Source organism: Oncorhynchus gorbuscha, linkage group LG07, assembly GCF_021184085.1.
Source record: "Oncorhynchus gorbuscha isolate QuinsamMale2020 ecotype Even-year linkage group LG07, OgorEven_v1.0, whole genome shotgun sequence".
Taxonomy (NCBI): Eukaryota; Metazoa; Chordata; class Actinopteri; order Salmoniformes; family Salmonidae; genus Oncorhynchus; species Oncorhynchus gorbuscha.
This window is the reverse complement of record NC_060179.1, coordinates 30406211-30426513: the sequence shown is the minus strand read 5'-3', so window position 1 is coordinate 30426513 and position 20303 is coordinate 30406211. Positions and strand designations below refer to the sequence as shown.

Sequence of the window (20303 nt, the reverse complement as noted above, 5' to 3'; positions counted from 1 at the left end):
TAGTGATATCTTCTGTATACCACCCCTACCTTGTCACAACACAACTGATTGGCTCGAACGTATTAAGAAGGAAAGAAATACCACCAATTAACAAGGCACACCTGTTAATTGAAATGCATTCCAGGTGACTACCTCATGAAGCTGGTTGAGAGAATGCCAAGAGTGTACAAAGCTGTCAAGGCAAAGAGTGGCTACTTTGAAGAGAATCTCAAATATAAAATATTTTTTGGGTTGCTACATGATTCCATAGTTTTGATGTCTTCATTATTATTCTACAATGTAGAAAATAGTCAAATTAAAGAAGAACCCTGGAATAAGTAGGTGTCCAAACGTTTGAATGGTACTGTACATCTACATGTATTGCCAAAAACCACTCAACCAGATCAGACTCTGACCTATCCAATGAGCCAAACTGATTAAAGAATCCCAGTGCACACACACAGACACACCCAATTAGAATCCACAGAGCAGCTTTTTGCTCACCCCTCCTCTGCCTCTCTCCGTCGCTTTCTCTGTGTCGTTTTCACCGTCTGTATTTCACCTCTTGAATTGTAATCTATAGAGCAGCTTGAAGTGATGCAGTATTACTGTGTGGTCAACCCACCTCTTTTCTCTCTCCATCTGTCCTCTTCTGTCACTTTTCTCTCGTGCCGTCTGTCACGGTCTCAGGTTCTCATTTGTCGATCTTCTTCTGTTTTGACTTGTTCTGTTCTTCTGGTGTCTCTCTCCACCATATCCTATTCTCCTGTTGCTGTCTCCGTGTCTCATCTGGTGTTTCTTTAGTTTTCAAAATGGTCAAGGGGATACCGGGGTAGTTTAACTTGTTTTGGGCCCGTGTCCGGGTCACCTAAACCATCCTCTTCCCTACCATTTGCCCCTGGCTGCTGCTGTTCTAAGTGCTCCACTTGCCTGCTGTTCTCATCTGTCCACCTCCTTGGCTCATCTGAAAAGGTGGCAAGGCAGAAGTGCAACATGTAATTAGTTGGATTTAAAGGGCGACTGCACTTTCGTCAGTTAGCTTCAGCCGGCTGGTGTGGGACCTGACTTTGGATATGATGGAGAGAGACACCAGAAGAACAGAACAGGCCTGTTGCCGAGGCAAGTTAGGGACCATCAATTAATTACACAATGTAAATGACAAATATGAAATACTTTCATGTTGCACACCTTTTAGTTCTTCTTTCCTGCAGTCAAATGACCAAATCACCCTCTGGTGGCCTCATGGGTGGAATATTATTTATATTTTTCATAATTTATAAACGTAAAAAAACAGCCAAAAATCCAGTGTTTCTATGTCAAACGGTTTTGTTGTATTTCAGTCTTCTGTGATGTATATAAGGTGTAGCATTGGGATGCAAACTCAAAATTGACTACATTTTAACACTATATCTGATATAGTACAGTGGGTGTATACTCGGTGGAACCCTAATTTTGCCCACTGCAGTAAAAGGTTAAATGCTTACAATATTTGTAAATTAATTTCTACAATTTATTGTTGGTTTGAGGTTTTTAAGTAATTCAAATTTGAAGCTTTTGGAAATAACATACTGTCCCTAATTAGCCCCATAGGGATAAACAAAGTCAATCCAAATTTATCACAATCATTACGATCGGGTCGGGTGCTGCTGCACTCCGAATTGATGATTACTTGTATGCTGCCAGCTGTGGGCAGGATTGAAACAAACCCAACCTTCATTTACGTTGTGATGCAGTCTCATAAAACTCAGTTTTGGATGAAACTGACTTTATGACCAAAATGATCCTATTTACACTTTGTAGTCAATTTTGACAACATAAATGTTTCTGACTCAGATGAATGCCACACAGGCTGTTTTCTAAACGATAAGTTGGTTTTTAGAGGCAGTTGCGCTTTAAAGTTCATGTATACTGACAGAACCTGGTACATTTCAACTGTAATGAAAAATTCAAATGTCCGCATAAAAGCGCAACACAACTCCAAACATGACAGATAAGAAGCTACACAGCCCGTTAGGCTATATGAATATAAAGACGCATGAGACCCCAACAAAATTTGACCTGTAGGATGGAATAAGTTATGACCTCTATGCCTGTGATAGTCGCCTACTGTTTTCTCCCACTGGAGCATCATCTGTTGTCAAAATGGGTGCTCCACCTAGCATTTTGTTTTTACATTTTCGCATTGTAATTTCAGAAAATGTCCATGATATAATGGCAGTAATAGTGGGATGATAGTGTTTGACAGTATTACATACCCACACGTGTTGTGATTGGCTGTGATAGTCACCAATTGGTTTCTCACATGAATTGAGTTTATGTGAGAACAAGCACTGAATTGTGTAGGGAATCATTGTACCATCTAAATATCGCTGTGAACTATCCTTTAAATATCAACAAATTGTGGTTTAAAAGGCTCAAGTGTGAGTTCACAAACATTCCACAAAATCCTATATGTAGCACCTTTAAGGGCCTATGCATTTTCAATGTTTTGTTCACCTAGAATCTAACCTCAAAGCTGGCCATCTTTTCCCCTCTTTCTGGCAGCTAAGTTCACGTTTGTTTATTTGTCATATACACATAACATACATGGAGTACACAGTGCAATGAAATTCTTACTTGCAGGTTAACATATTGGCAATGCAACAACCCTAGAAAACGTAAGTAGCTTAGTGGATAAAAAGACTAATAAAAACAAAGTGGTCCACTGCGTTCTGAAACCACAGTGGGCACCGCGCCACTCCAGGGGCTTCTTGCTGTGCCTGCTACTGTCTAGCACAGTATATTGGATTTTTTATTTTTTTTTGTCATTAAAGTTGTCAGTAAAACATATATTTAATGTTTATACTGCATGGTTTGGGGCTGCATCAAAAACATGGGGCTGAAGACACGGAAACCCAGGCCTAACGACGCCACTGCTGAGCACCTCCTGTACATTTGAAAGAAAACTGAACGGGTGAATGAGATTTTGAAACAATGATATTAAACAACAGTTAATGACAAATTAGGACATGTTTTCTCAAACTACAGCAGAATTGGGTACAGCAGAAGACACATTTCTGTCTCGTATGAATTCATAAACTCTTGGTATTATTTTGAATCATCCCTCAAAGTCTTGTTGCCCTCAACTCTAAACACATTTTTTTGTTTAAGTGTTTCTGGGTTTTCACAGCAAGACAGCCACTTACATAACTGTGTGTCTGTGCCTTTGATATGACTAAACGGGTGTCTGTACTCCAACAAAGACACCGCAATTAGTCACAAAGGAAAGGACACAATGACACGGTAAAACAGGTCTAAAAATACACCAAGATTGTGTTTTATGCATCTTCCTTTTAAAATCATTCGAAAGGCGATTGTCAACAGTGCTCTACCCGGGTCCTTATTCAGATATGATGGACTGAATTAGGTTGGTTATCAAACTCATAAATGGGCAATCTTGGATTTGACGAACAACAAAGCAGTCACAACGCCACTTGATTTGGTAAAACAGCTGAGGGATGGGGCTGGAGAAATGTAATATAACCAGCTATTGTTTTTTGTCGTTTTCATGACCATTCATGAAAACAAAATGACAAACAACTTTGTAATTTGAGTCCTGGCATAATAGTTGAAATAAGCTCATGAAGCACTCATAAGTTATATTCTTTAAGAATCAATGGTTGTATTTCATTTAATAGTCCAAAAAATGGATGAACCAATCCCAGATTGCCCCTTTATAATGTACTACATGGCTCCGAGAATGAATCAGAAGTTATAACCACGAATCATAACCACGAATGCCATGGTTCTCGAAGAATGAAAGACACGTAAGTTACACAGTACATCGTAGTCATTGAAAACACATTCCAAAGGATAAGTGGTGAGAATTCGAACATTTACAAACGGAGATGACTATATCAAGCATTTGCTTCGCCAACGTTGCTTGACCAAACGTTTAAACACTTGAATGATTTCGTTTAAATGACGTCCCGTTGCAATGCTCCGTGACATGAATGAAATAATGGCGCATTTCAAAATGCCTGTGCAATTATATTTTCTGACTACGCAATTTATGTATAAGATTCATATAGTATTTATTTATATTTGAATCACACAGTAATCTGAATGTATTTATTTTCCTAGGTTGCACTGACATACTCATGTTTCTCTACGGTAAGAATGTACAAATATGAACACGTGTATCCAGGCGCAAGCCATATAAACAGCACGCGATTGATATCATAAAACGAAACAACTTGACCCAAAGGAGATAGCTCCAGACGTCAACGTTGATGTAAGCCCTCTGTCAAATTTGAAGGAAAAAAAACATTCAAGTCCAGGATTTTCACATGAGCCTGTCTCAAGTCACCTACAGTAACTCTTCTTAACGAACATGTTTCCAGTGAGCAAAAATAGGTTGAAAATACATTTTTAACGTTGTTACAGCATCTTTTCAACGCCCTTTTAAACAAATTTAGCTCACTGGGAAGTTTGTTGGCTTCTCAATGTCCCCAGAGCATTTGACTAGGGTCAAACAGCACACTTATACATGCTTGACTTTGGGTTTGGCAAGGCTGTATTTTGATAAATGTGAGCGCTGAATTGACCCCAGTGTCCACGTTGTAGTATCAAACCTTTACTTCTGGCTGGAGATGCTTTATCCTGGACGTAAAAGGCACACATATCTATATATATGTGTTTTTGTTGTTGTATATCATATTTTACATCATATTTTACATTTGTGTGACTGTTATTGTCTATCAGTGTTTCAGTGCTTTTGTTACTTGTCGTGTTTTGTGTTTTTGTGTGGAACCCAGGAAGAATTGCTGCTGCTTCGGCAAAACATACGGCCCGGAAACATATAGAATGACAAACTTGCATCACAAAAGAAAGTGCCACCCTCTTCCCCATATAGTGCACTACCTTTGACCAGGGTCCATGGATTACATATGCAATATATAAGGAATAGGGTGCTATTTGGGATGCATACCAGATAAATACAGTAAGATAAATAGATACATTAAAAACAAAAATGGACCAAAAAAAATAAAGTCAATAAGATATGTAAATAAGTAGACAACTACGTTCATTTAAAGAATATAGCAAATAAAACTCTAAGCATAACACATTTTTTGTAGTTAATTTTCATCAGCAGCTACACTCACCGGCCGGTTTATTAGGTAGACACATCTAGTACCAGGTCGGACCCCCCTTTGCCAACAGAACAGCCTGAATTATTCGGGCCATGGATTCTACAAGGTGTTGGAAATGTTCCACAGGGATGTTGGTCCATGCTGATGCAATGGCATCACGCAGTTGCTGCAGTTTGGATGGAGGTACAATCATGCTTCGAACAGCCCGTTCCATCTCATCCCAAAGATACTCTATTGTGTTTGGTCAGCAACAATGTTCAGATACGTTGTGGCATTCAAGCGTTTCTTAATTGGAATCAAGGGACATAACGTGTGCCAGGAAAACATTCCCCACACCATTACACCACCGTTACCAGCCTGTATCGTTGACACCAGGCAGAATGGGCTCATGCTGCTTACGCCAAATCCTGGCTGCCATCACGATGACGCAACAGGAACTGAGATTCATCAGACCAGGCAATGTTTTTCCACTCCTCAATTGTCCAGTGTTGGTGATCATGTTCCCACTGGAGACCCTTCTTGTTTTTAGCTGATAGGAGTGAAACCCAGTGTGGCCGTCTACTGCAAACGTGATAGCAACAGCCCCTCCGTGACAAAGATCGACAAGTTCTGCACACCACTGTTGTACTGCAACGTTATTTGTCTGTTTATGGCTCCCGCCTGTCAGCTTAGACAATTCTTGCCATTTTCCTTCGACCTCTCTCATGAACGAGCTGTTATCAACCGTAGGACTGCCGCCGACTGGATGTTTTTTGTTTGTCACACTATTCTCCAAGACACTGTCGTGCGTGAGGGCAGCCGTTTCTGAAATACTAGATCTGGAGCGCCTGGCACCGACGATCATACCACGCTCAAAGTTGCTTAGGTTACTTGTTTTGCCCATTCTAACGTTCAATCGATTAGTAACTGAATGCCTCGATGCCTGTCTGCCTGCTTTATATAGCAAGCCATGGCCACGTGGCTCACTGTCTGTAGGAGCGATCCATTTCTATGAACGTGGTGATGTACCTAATAAACTGGCCAAGGAGTATATTACAAGGCAAAATGTCTAACACCCAGTACTTTCTATGTCCCTGAGGATTTCATCAACATGTATAAAGGATATTCTGACTGACTCCTTTCCAGCAGCTCTTTAGTAGCTCCAATCCTGCAGACCACCATGCCGAGGCCTGTGTTTCATCTCCATAGAATACAAGCTTTCCCTAGCTCCAAAAATATAAATAGATAGGACCTCTATACCAGGCGCTGTCAGAGGAAGGCCCTAAAAATGGTCAAAGACTCCAGCCACCCTAGTCATAGACCGTTCTCTCTGCTACCGCACAGCAAGCGGTACCGGAGCGCCAATTCTAGGTCCAAGAGGCTTCTAAACAGCTTCTACCCCCAAGCCATAAGACTCCTGACCAGCTACCCAGACTAATTGCATTGCCCCCCCCCCCCCCTATACACTGCTGCTACTCTCTGTTATTATCTATGCATAGTTACCTTAATAACTCTACCTACATGTACATATTACTTTGACACCGGTGCCCCCGCACATTGACTCTGTACCGGTACCCCCTGTATATAGTCCCACTATTGTTATTAACTTTAAATATTTGTTTATCTCTTACTTTTTTTATGTATTTTCTTGATTAAGGGCTTGTACGTAAGCATTTCACTGTAAGGTCTACATACACCTGTTGTATTTGGCGCATGTGACAAATCAAATTGGTTTTGACTTGAAAAATACAAAGGTTTTTGTGTTATCATGCCATTTTCTTTTCTTATTTTCAATGACGGCCTAGGAACAGTGGGTTAACTGCCTTGTTCTACCTGCCACCCATAAGGGTGCCCCACTCCCAAAGGAGGTAATAGATCTCTGCACCACATACACATTGGTTGGTAGAGACAGATATGGCAAAAATAGATGGATGTGCCAATCCCAGGTTGCCCCTTTAAAGCGCTTCCCCAATCATTATTGATGTTTTGTCAAGGATAACTATTTCATTGAATGGCAGAGGCTAGAAGGAGGATGTTGCATCTTGCAATCCAATTAGAACTGTGCAGATGCAGAGTCAGCATAACAAGTAACTATGAAGGAACACAGTAAAACTGAGATAATATAGGTTCTTATCATTTTCAAGTGTGTCCTATAGTTGGCATGTGGAATGTTTTTCCCCCCCTCTTGATGTGTGCAAATAAATTTGACATCAAAGAATAATGATATATCCTTTTCTAAGTGTGAGGAATCGGACCATTGATTTGGGCCTAACCGTAAAACAAATGGAACAAACACCAGTCATCTAAATTAGCATTGTTGTGTGTGCTTACATTCCTGATGTCACCTGGGTTAGGCCCAGATCATTGGAGTCTTCCTTTCCAACGCGGGAAATGGAAGACATCTCCATGGCTAGTCATGCCGGCTTTCTAGTCCCATCTGGGTTCTCCAGTGGAAGTGGGGCCTCCCTTCCTCCCCTCACGGTGCTCCTGTTGTTCTTCCCTGAGGCATTGTCCCCCTTCAGCTTTTTAGGCAGGCAGAAGTCCTTGAAGCACCTCTTGAAGTTCTCATCCAGGAAGGCATAGAGGACGGGGTTGAGGCTGCTGTTGGTGTAGCCCAGCGCCACGCAGAAGAAGTAGGCGGCCATGACGGCGGTGGTCTCGGGCACGCTCACCAGCGCCTTGACCAGGATGAAGATGTGGATGGGCGTCCAGCACACTACGAACACCACGACCACCACCATGACCAGGCGGGTGATGCGCCGCAGCTGCCGGTCCTTTTCCCGGGAGCCCGAGAGGAGGCGCACGCTCTTGAGTCGCAGAACCATGAGGGTGTAACACACGGTGATGATGAGCACGGGCACCACGAAGGCAAACACAAACACACAGACCTTCATCAAGGTGTCCCAGTACACGTACGGTTCCGGGAACTGCAAGGCACACTCCGTGGTTCCTAGAGGGAGTGGAGGGAGGGGAGGGGAGGTTGAGAAAGAAAAAGCACTGATAAATGCACCTACGCTCAAGCAAAGTGTTCTGAGAACACATAACATTTCACGCTGCGTCTGGTTCATCTCTCAGTCTTTGACACTGTTATGGAACGGCTAATGCGCACTCAAAAAGGGAACATCCTACTAATAGCGCAGATATTTTTTTTCACTTATCCACAACTCCATCTGTATTCAGAAACAATATGTGGTGTAAGGATAACGGCAAGCTCATTACCAACAGATGGCTTAGACGTAATGCATTTCCCCTCAACAAAATAGAGGAGAGAAGGTCTGTATTAGACCTTTATGTTCTGGGATTAGACGGGCACTTCTGCACTTTGATTCACCCCACCTAAGGAATCTGAGAGTAAAAACGAAATGAACCAACCCAATCTGTGCACAGTGTAAGGCATGTTCATTATGTTCTCTTGGGACAATTTCACCCATAAGAACTGTGTGTGTGTGTGTGTGTGTGTGTGTGTGTGTGTGTGTGTGTGTGTGTGTGTGTGTGTGTGTGTGTGTGTGTGTGTGTGTGTGTGTGTGTGTGTGTGTGTGTGTGTGTGTGTGTGTGTGTGTGTGTGTGTGTGTGTGTGTGCGTGCGTGTGTGCGCGCCTGCTTACGTGCATATTCAAGCATTCATGTTTGTGTGCGTGCTTCATGAGTGTGTGTGTGTGCTTCATTAGTGTGTGTGTGTGTGTATGCGTGCTTTTATGATTTAGTGTGTGCCGGCATGTATGCATACCAGCGCTCTCACCATTGTTGGACTGGGTGCCACCCAGTAACAGTGCTGGTACCCCTGCTGCAGAGGACAGCATCCAGATACATATGTTGATGATCTTGGCTTTGATCGGCGTCCGGAAGTCCAGGGCCTTGACCGGGTGGCAGACGGCGACATAGCGGTCCACACTCATCATGGTCAGGGTGAAGATGCTGGTAAACATGTTGTAGTAGTCGATGGAGATGAACACCTTACACACCACCTCGCCAAACGGCCACGAGTTCAACAGGTAGTCAGTACTCTGGAAAGGCATCGTCGTGGTGACCAGGGCGTCGGCCAGAGCCAGGTTGAAGATGTAAATGTTGGTGGCTGTCTTCATCTTTGTATACCTGTTTCAAAACAGAGTCAAGAATGGAGGGTAGAATGTGTTTGGTCCACATCCGAGTTTAAATACAAATTGAAATCATCTGAAATACTCTATCTGGGCTTGATTCAGCTTGTCTGGCACAGTGGAACTCCAGTGCAAACTCCATCCATCTGGCAGACTAGAGCAGCCTTTTTCAAACCTGTCCTCGGGGACCCCAAGACGTTTAAGTCATGGGTAACTGCAACTCAACATGGCTGCGGGAACATGGGTGTGTCAACATAGACGGGTGTATCAACACAAGTGAGTGTATGGAAAGCGAACAGCTAATTGGGCAGATTTGTTGCCACTCAAGACTGTTTCTGTGAGCGAGAGCATCCTATACTGACGGTATGAGGTCAATATCCTTCCAGGATACCCGGGCCAGGTCGATTAGAAAGGCCTGCTCGCTGAAGTCTTTTAGGGAGCATTTGACATTGATGAGGGGTGGTTGTTTGATCATGGACCCATTATGCACGCAGGCAATGAGGCAGTGATCGCTGAGATCCTGGTTGAAGACAGCAGGAGTGTATTTAGAGGGCAAGTTGGTCAGGATGATATTTAAGAGGGTGCCCATGGTTATGGATTTAGGGTTGTACCTGGTAGGTTCCTTGATAATTTGTGTGAGATTGAGGGCATCTACCTTAGATTGTAGGACGGCCGGGGTGTTAAGCATATCCCAGTATAGGTCACCTAACAGTACGAACTCTGAAGATAGATGGGGGGCAATCAATTCACATATGGTGTCCAGGGCACAGCTGGGGGCTGAGGGGGTCTATAACAAGCGGCAACGGTTGTTATAAACAAGACTTGGATTTTTAAAAGTAGAAGCTCAAATTATTTGGACACAGACCTGGATAGTATGACAGAACTCTGCAGGCTATCTCTGCAGTAGATTGCAACTCCGCCCCTTTGGCACTTCTATCTTGCGGGAAATTGTTGTAGTTGGGGCTGGAAATGTCAGGATTTTTGGTGGCCTTCCTAAGCCAGGTTTCAGACACGGCTAAGACATCCGGGTTGGCGGAGTGTGCTAAAGCAGTGAATAAAACAAACTTAGGCAGGAGGCTTCTGATGTTAATATGCATGAAACCAAGGCTTTTACGGTTACAGAAGTCAACAAATGAGAACACCTGGGCAATGGGAGTGGTGCTGGGGGCTGCATGCCCTGGGTTAACCTTTACATCACCAGAGGAACAGAGGAGGAGTAGGATAAGGGTACGGCTAAAGGCTAAAAGAACTGGTCGTCTAGTGCATTCGAAACAGAGAGTAAAAGGAGCAGATTTCTGGCCGTGGACGAATAGATTCAAGGCATAATGTACAGACAAGGGTGTGGTAGGATGTGAGTACAGTGGAGGTAAACCTAGGCATTGAGTGACGATGAGAAAGGTTTTGTCTCTAGAGGCACCAGTTAAGCCAGGTGAGGTCACTGCATGTGTGGGGGGTGGGACAAAAGGGCTATCTAAGGCCTATTGGGCAGGGCTGGGTGCTCTACAGTGAAATAAGACAATAATCACAAATCAAAACAGCAATAGACAAGGCATATTGACATTAGGGAGAGGCATGTGTAGCCGAGTGATCATAGGGTACAATGAGTAGCAATAGGTGAGTTATGGAGCCAATTCAGTAGCCACTACTACGCTAGGCGAGCTGGAGACACGGCGATTCAGACAGCTAGTGGGCCGGGGCTAGCAGATGGGCCTTTGGCCACGTCACAATGGAAGAGCCTGTTGAAACCACCAAACCAGTTGTGATGGATCGGCGGGGCTCTGTGTCGGCAGTAAAGGGTCCAGGCCAATTGGCAAAAGAGGTATTGTAGCTCAATAATTGGCTGGTGGACCTCTTCAGCTGGCCGGATGATGGGCCTAGCTCGAGGCTAGCTCAAGGCTAACTGGTGCTTGCTTCGGGACAGAGATGTCAGCCACTCGGATTGCAGCTTGCTGATCTGGTGTAAAGTTTCAGAGTTTGCGGTAGGAATCCGGAGATGTGGTAGAGAAAAAGCAGTTTGATATGCTCTGGGTTGATATCGCGCTGTGTATACTGGCAGGTATTGACCGAGCTATGGCTGGCTGGTGTCCTAGTTAACGGTGAGGAATGCTAGCAGTGGTTAACTGACCACTAGCTAGTAGCTAGTTAGTTGGCTAGCTCTGATGGGGGTTCCGGTTCTAAAGTATAAGAATAGTAAATCCGTACCACATTGGGTGAGGCAGGTTGCAGGAGAGTATACTCAGTCCGTAGATGGAAAGTGAGATTAAAATTTATACGAAATATATACGAAAAGAAAATTATATTTACACGGGACAAGACAAAACACGTCCGACTGCTAAGCCATCTTGGAACAGCCATCTTCTACGTTAGTTCCCCTAAACTGCTACGTAAAAAAAACTATCAGTCCCCATAAAACCAGCATCACCACACAGGAACTGACCAATGAAAACATTTAAAGAATTGAAAAACAACACCGCTCATTCAAAACCGTCTAACCAATCACATAGCACTGATGTTACGCCCATCGCCGATGATCCACCCACTTATTTCACCATGCCCACTTCCAGACACATTTCACATAAGCAGTTACCACATAGAGATAGATAGAGGACTCTAGTGCCCAAAAGACCATTTTAGCATTGAGGACTTTCACCATTTTTAAGTTGTCAACTGGGTGGACTTCCTATGGGTTAGGAAGGATCACATGATTCAATCTGGGTCATCAACAGGGATCAGCAAACATTCCATAATGGCAGATGGCACTAAATCGCACATTTGGACTTTATACCTGTTCAAACAACACCCTCTCGGTGGTAGTATGCACCCATCTTGTTTGTTTGCAAACTCATAAAAGTAGTAGAAGAAGCAAATTGACTACTTCAAAATGGATATTGCCTCAATGGTACTGCCAATGCGCTCAAAAATCCCACAATGAGGCAGATACAATGATGCAATGTCTATCTAAGTCTATGTGTTATCCATACTTGGGATGTTTCACAATTTTGTTGTAGACCTGTACTAGCACACCTGATTCAAGGGCTTGATGATTAGTTTAAACATTTAAATCAAGTGTGCTGGTCATGGAATAGATTAAAAACAATTAAAATAATGGTTGGGTCCAAAAGTATTTGAAAGATTTCAAATAGTATTTGAACTCAGGTGATGTAAGATTGTTATTGACAGTTAATTAAAGAACTTGATGAAACCCAATGGGAAAACTCATCCATCTGTTAAATTGTTATCATCTCGGCTGGTGATTCTATTGATAGTCCCAAGAACATGAGGCAGACTAAAAGTAATTAAATTCTCATTCAAGGTATTTTTATCTGTAAACAACTATACATGTAACTAGGGGAGAAAATGACAACAGTCATGTACTGTATAAATGAGTAAAGTCATTTCTGTCTGATATTTTGATATGGAGAAAAAAAACCTTGGCAGAGCTAGCTTAGCAGCTGTCATACTTTTAAACACCCACACCAGTTGAAATCCACTTTTTCAAGCTGAAAGATGACGGCCAAAGCTTACCCATGATGTTGCACAACAATTTAAGTCAATAAGTCATTGTTTTAGTCAAAGTATAATACACTACATGACGAAAAATATGTGGACACCTGCTCGTCGAACATCTCATTCCAAAATCATGGGCATTAAAATGGAGTTGGTGCTTTAAATGCCTCCACTCTTTAGGGAAGACTTTCCACTAGATGTTGGAACATTGCCGCGGGCCCTTGCTTCCATTCAGCCACAAGAATTAGTGAGGTCAGGCACTGATGTTGGGCGATTAGACCTGGTTCGCAGTTGGTGTTCCAATTCATCCCAAAGGTGTTCGATGGGGTTGATGTCAGGGCTTTTTGCAGGCCAGTCAAGTTTTTCCACACCAATCTTGACAAACCATTTCTGTATGGACATCTTTTTGTGCATGGGAGCATTGTCATGCTGAAACATGAAATGGCCTTCCCCAAACTGTTGCCACAGAGTTGGAAGCACAGAATCGAACAGAATTTCGTTGTATGCTGTTGAATCAAGATTTCCCTTCACTGGAACTAAGGAGCCTAGCCCAAACCATGAAAACCAGCCCCAGACCATGAATCTTCCTCCACCAAACTTTACAGTTGGCACTATGCATTGGGGCAGGTAGCATTCTCCTGGCATCCGCCAAACCCAGATTTGTCCATTGGACATGCCAGATGATGAAGCGTGATTCATCACTACAGAGAAAGCGTTTCCACTGCTCCAGAGTCCAATGGTGGCGAGCTTTACACCACTCCAGCAGACGCTTGGCATTGCGCATGGTGATGTTAGGTTTGTGTGCGGCTGCTAGGCCATGGAAACCCATTTCATAAAGCTCCTGACGAACAGTTCTTGTGCTGAAGTTGCTTCGAGAGGCAGTTTGGAACTCAGTAGTGAGTGTTGCGACTGAAGACAGACAATTTTTACGCACTACACTCTAAAGCACTCGACGGTCCCGTTCTGTGAGCTTGTGTGGCCTACCACTTCACTGCTGAGCCGTTGTTGCTCATACAGTAGACATTTCCGCTTCACAAAACAGCACTTACTGTTGGCCAGGGCAGTTCTAGCAGTGCAGAAATATGACAAACTGGCATGTTGAAAAGGTGACATCCTATGATGGTACCATGTTGAAAGTCACAGAGCTCTTCAGTGAGGCCATTCTACTGCCAATGTTTGTCTATGGAGATTGCATGGCTGTGTGCTCGATTTTATACACCTGTCAGCAACGGGTGTGGTTAAAATGGCCAAATCCACAAATTTGAAGGGGTGTCCACGTACTTGTGTATATATAGTGTATATTTGGGTTTGAAGTGACAAATCTGAACTACATAAAATAACTTTTTACTCCATAAATTTTCCCTGACACCCAAAAGTACTTGTTACATTTTGACAGGAAAATGGTCCAATTCACACACTTATCAAGAAAACATCCCTGGTCATCCCTACTGCCTCTGATCTGGCAGACTCACTAAACACAAATGCTTTGTTTGTAAATTATGTGTTGGAGTGTTCCCTTAGCTTCCCCGTCCAATATATACAGTATATATATATATTTTTAAACAAATTGTGCTGTCTGCTTTGCTTAAAAAGGAAGTTGAAATAATTTATCTTTTTACTTTTGATACTTAAGTATATTTAAAACCAAATACTTTTCAACTTTTACTCAAGCAGTATTTTACTGGGTGACTTTCACTTTTGTCATTTTCAATTAAAGTGTCTTTTCTTTTACTCAAGTATGATAATTGAGCACGTTTTCCACCACTGGTGATTTACGATCATGAGCAAAGTCATTGTAGCCTATCATTTCACTTCCCCTGTGAAAACCGCGAGCTTCATCTTATTCTTTCAAATGACTTGTATGGTGGATTCGCAGCCTCAATTTAAGGCGCCACAACTTTGGAGATAACAATAGTTGGCGAAGTCAAAGATAGGCCAGTGGTCTCCATCTGTGGTCAAGTTTTCCCTATATCAATGCTTATGATAAATCCAGCTCCAGGTCCAACCATAGAGCCATCTGGCGTAGTACATTTTCTCTTTAAACAAGAGATAAGATTAGCTAGCCAGATTAGGTTAGCATGCTAGCTAGTTACACTGACAGCTGTAAGTGCCCTATTTGTTGATGTTTATCAACTCCGTGAGGAAATTCCCACACCCAATTCGTGAATATGTATAAGTAACCTTCATCATTCTTCGGGGGTGGAACCTAAACATACATTTCACTTGAGGCTGCTTGGGGACGGCTCATAATAATGCCTGGAATCGGAGTGAATGGAATGGCATCAAACACATACATACCAAAATGAACGAATGGCGGGAATCAACGTAATTGCGCATTACATGACGCATTCTCAGTAGGATGAGCCGAGTATGCTGATATTTGTTGCTTAATGCATTATTTATTCTAGAAACACTATGTCCTAAAGAGCATGTAGTATGATTAGTACACAGTTTATGTAAGAAGTAGGCAAGACAGCCATTCATTATTTAAGTAATAAGGCACAAGGAGGTGGGATATATGGCCAATGTACCACGGCAAAGGACTGTTCTTACGCACGACGTGGTATATAGGCCGTATACCACAAACCCCCGAGGTGCCTTATTGCTATTATAAACTGGTTTCAAACGTAATTAGAGCAGTCAAAATAAATGTTTTTTCATAATAGTGGTATATGGTCTGATATACCACGGTGTCAGACAATCAGCATTCAGGGCTTGAACAACCCCGTTTATAATGAAGAATATAGGCTCTATAGTGCCTTTGGAAAGTATTCAGACCCCTTGACTTTTTCCACATTTTGTTATGTTACAGCCTTATTCTTAAATATATTAAATAGTTTTTTCTCCTCATCAATCTACACACAATACCCCATAATGACAAAGCCAAAACAGGTTTTAAGACATTTTTGCAAATGTATTAAAACAAAAAACAGATATCACATTTACATATGTATTCAGACCCTTCACTCAGTACTTTATTATATTATTACTTTACTCAGTACTTTCGCAGCGATTACAGCATAGAGTATTCTTGGGTATGACTACAAACTTGGCACACCTGTATTTGGGGAGTTTCTCCCATTATTCTCTGCAGATGCTCTCAAGCTCTGGATGGATGGGGAGCATTGCTATTTTCAGGTCTCTCCAGAGATCTTTGATCTCGTTAAAGTCCAGGCTCTGGTTGGGCCACTCAAAGACATTCAGAGACTTGTCCCGAAGCCATTCCTGCATTGTCTTGGCTGTGTGCTTAGGGTCGTTGTCCTTTTGGAAGGTGAACCTTCGCCCCAGTCGGAGGTCCTGAGCGCTCTGGAGCAGGTTTTCATCAAAGATCTCTCTGTACTTTGCTCCATTCATCTTTGTCTCGATCCCGTCTAGTCTCCCAGTCCCTGCCACTGAAAAACATCCCCACAGCATGATGCTGCCACCACCATGCTTCTAGGCATGGTGCCAGGTTTCCCCCAGACATTACACTTGGTATTCAGGCCAAAGAGTTCAATCTTGGTTTCATCAGACCAGAGAATCTTGTTTCTCATGGTCTGAAAATCTTTAGGTTGCCTTTTGGCAAACTCCAAGAGGGCTGACATGTGCCTTTTACTGAGAAGTGGCTTCCGACTGGCCACTCTACCATAAAGGCCTGATTGGTGAGTGCTGCAGAGATGGTTGTCCTTCTGGACAAATCAAAGTATATTTTAGATTATAGATTCTTCAAAGTAACCACTCTTTGCCTTGATGATAGCTTTGCACACTCTTGGCATTCTCTCAGCCAGATTCATGAGGTAGTCAGTCACAAAAACCATCAAGCACTATGATGAAACTGGCTCTCATGAGGACTGCCACAGGAAAGGAAGACCCAGAGTTACCTCTGTTGCAGAGGATAAATTCATTAGAGTTACTATCCTCAGAAATTGCAGCCCAAATAAATGCTTCACAGAGTTCAAGTAACAGACACATCTCAACATCAACTGTTCAGAGGAGTATGAGTGCATCGGGCCTTCATGGTCAAATTGCTGCAAAGAAACCACTACTAAAGGACACCAATAATAATAAGAGACTTGATTGGACCAAGAAACACGAGCAATGGACATTAGACCCGTGGAAATCTGTCCTTTGTTCTGATGAGTCTAAATGAGAGAATTTTGGTTCCAATCGTGTCGGATGATCTCAGCATGTGGTTCCCACCGTGAAGCATGGAGGAGGTGTGATGGTGTGGGGGTGCTTTGCTGGTGACACTATCTGTGAATTATCTATTATTCAAGGCACACTTAAACAGCATGGCTACCACAGCATTCTGCAGAGATACACAATCCCATCTGGTTTGCACTTAGTGGGACTATCATTTGTTTTTCAACAGGACAAATGACCCAAAACACCTCAAGGAGAGTGATGGAGTGCTGCATCAAATCACCCGGCCTCCACAATTAACCGACCTCAAACCAATTGAGATGTTTTGGGATGAGTTGGACCGTAGAGTGAAGGAAAAGCAGCCAACAAGTGCTCAGCTTATGTGGGAACCTCTTCAAGACTGTTGGAAAAGTATTCCAAGTGAAGCTGGTTGAGAGAATGCCAAGAGTGTGCAAAGTTGTCATCAAGGCAAAGGGTGGCTACTTTGAAGAATCTATCATCTAAAATATATTTTTATTAGTATAACAGGGTTTTGCTTAATACATGATTCTATATGTGTTATTTCATAGTTTTAATGTCTTCACTATTATTTCTACAATGTGAAAAACCCTTGAATAAGTAGGTGTGTCCAAACTTTTGACTGGTACTGTATATTTGCATATCGTTTAACCCTCCCATAAAAAGCATATCTCTCATTTTGTCACATTTTGCACCAAACATATTGTATGTTACCCATATGGTTCTGGTCAAATTGTGCACTATTTAGGGAATAGGGTGCCATTTGGGACACAACCATAGTCAAATCCTAGTCCTTAGGAGTACATGATATAGTTACAGCCATTGCAGGGGTGATGAGGCCTCCATCTTCCAATGACTTCTGTCACAGGTGATTTATGGACAGACCCCAGTGAAATAACTCCATAACAACAGGACTGAAACCACAATCTTCCCTAAAATCAATCACAGCGCTGTGGTGGTAATTTAACCACAAGAACAGGACTGAAACCATAATCTTCCCTAAAATCAATCACAGCTCTGTGGTGGTAATTTAACCATAACAACAGAGACATGTTGCCACTTCAGTTCAGAAGTACAGTAGAGGAATTCCATTATGCCCATATGGTTATATGCTAATAAATCATATTAAATAAGGCATATTTGGATCCACTTTGCAAGTGCATTCAATTTCTTGATTGCTAAATGTATAATCTCTCCTGGACAGAAATTTGCGCTAAAATTTGACTTCTGGGTAAACGAAACTACTAAATGTATAATTTAGGAAGAACATGTGTAAGATAAAAAATAAGTCAACCAGATAAAATATATATATAAATTCTGAACTGAGCTGGCTACAAAAAAAACGGATAGCTGAGAGTATCACATTTAGCTAACCAATAGAATTGAATTAATTTAGGGAGGTGACGGAATGGCCCTATGGAAGACAGGTAATGTGCGATCAATCTGATTTGCGGTAATTGTCTAGTCTGGAGCACTTTGTGAGGCGTTGGTGCAAGGCACATGACACCAGCTCTGACTTATTTGTCTACACCACATAAATAAAACCCAATGAGGTGCAGGCATTATAGAGGACCCCTGGTTTTAAATTACACATTTAAAACACTTTTAAACATCGCCCCAGAAAAGTAGCACTCCAACTGTAAAAAAGCCCAATAGTAAAACGGTATTGTTCCCTCCAATAGCACGGCATAGTATGGGTCATGATTGAAACAAAATAATCAACACATCATATAGTGTTTGTACACTTTGTACAATAAAGTTTAAACATGCACCTGCCACTGGGTGGCTCACAAGTGTTACAGATGTCAGAAAGATGCACTTTTTTGTGCCAAAATGTAGTCAGGTGTATTGCATGGGCATCTTACTGTATTGTTGTATTTTTTGCATACTCTTAATTCACCCAAAATCTTTAGCAATAGCCTATAAATTGTCAAAGTTGATATTAATGCAATATTGAGGTGAGTGAGCAAATAGATCACGATAAACCTTACCTGATGATAACGTACATGACGAGGCAGTTGCCCACCAGGCCCACCACGAACACCACGGAGTACACAGCTGTGATGATGGGGATGATTGGGGACATGGGATCCTCTTCCCAGTCAGAGTCAAAAGTCAGATTGTGACCTTCTGGGTATCCAGACTGCGAAGTAGCATTCATATAACAGTCTTCGACGAGCGCCGTGAGGCACTTGTCTTCTTTGAAAATTTCAACCGGAGTGCCTTCCATATTTGGTTATGCTTGACCACCTAAAGAAAATGAGATAATGGGGCTACCAGCATATGCCTATGGCTATGCGGGAATGAAACCAGTGAGAGAGAAAAAATAACGATAAAAAAGTTGAAGGTGTGCGTCAAATTATAATTCATAATTTACGTTTGTATATTAAACCAACTTTCCTATGTGCATTTCAAAAAACGAATGGAAAACGATCCAACTCCATTATATATACAGAGTAATTGAATCGTATTTTCACTGTGATAACACAATTAAAGCTTAATGCGTAATGCATAATTTCACCAATCCGGGCAATTGGTAACTTACCCTCTGGATATTAGTTCCTTCTGTTCTTTTTTTTGTGTCTGTAAAATATGGAAATTATGCTGAGCGAAACGATGTTAGATCTTTGCTGTTTGATTGCAGAAGGATATGGCTCGCCAAACTTTGTAGAGCGGAGTATGAGAGAGACAAGCACAACACCGCGGCTCAGCGGAGACTCGAGCACACGCACAGCGCGGGCTGTGCCGCGCCCTCCCGCTCAAATATGACGTCAGAGAAATAACAATAACCTCAACATAGGATCTCTATGAACGTCAACATAGGATCTCTATGAACCTCAACATAGGTTCTCTATGAAAGTCAACATAGGATCTCTATGAACCTCAACATAGGTTCTCTATGAACCTCACCATAGGATCTCTATGAACCTCCACATAGGATCTCTATGAACCTCAACATAGGTTCTCTATGAACCTCACCATAGGATCTCTATGAACCTCCACATAGGATCTCTATGAACCTCAACATAGGTTCTCTATGAACCTCACCATAGGATCTCTATGAACCTCAACATAGGATCTCTATGAATCTCAACATAGGTTCTCTATGAACGTCAACATAGGATCTCTATGAACCTCAACATAGGATCTCTATGAACCTCAACATAGGATCTCTATGAACCACAACATAGGATCTCTATGAACCACAACATAGGATCTCTATGAACCTCAACATAGGATCTCTATGAACCTCAACATAGGATCTCTATGAATCTCAACATAGCATCTCTATGTCCCATGTAACCATATAATTCAATGTAACCATGGAATAGCCTACAACTGTGAGAGACGAAGTGCGCAAAGAAAATATATACATCTGTTAACTTACTACATGATTTGATTCACAACAATAATATCTTCATCGTATCAATTAATATTACACTATATAATATTACATGTGGAAGTTATTGACC

General features: G+C 42.2%; 1 protein-coding gene across 1 annotated transcript; it reads right to left on the bottom strand.

Annotated features, from left to right (window-relative positions):
* Nucleotides 1–6572: 6572 nt before the first annotated feature.
* LOC124039181 (delta-type opioid receptor-like) lies at nt 6573–19498 on the bottom strand. The gene is made up of 4 exons (XM_046355092.1): nt 19376–19498; nt 18822–19123; nt 8829–9181; nt 6573–8040 (listed from the first exon to the last, which is right to left on the bottom strand). The coding sequence occupies exons 2-4, from the start codon at nt 19058–19060 to the stop codon at nt 7505–7507; spliced, it is 1128 nt and encodes a 375-aa protein (XP_046211048.1). The 5' UTR covers nt 19061–19123; nt 19376–19498; the 3' UTR covers nt 6573–7504.
* Nucleotides 19499–20303: the final 805 nt, after the last annotated feature.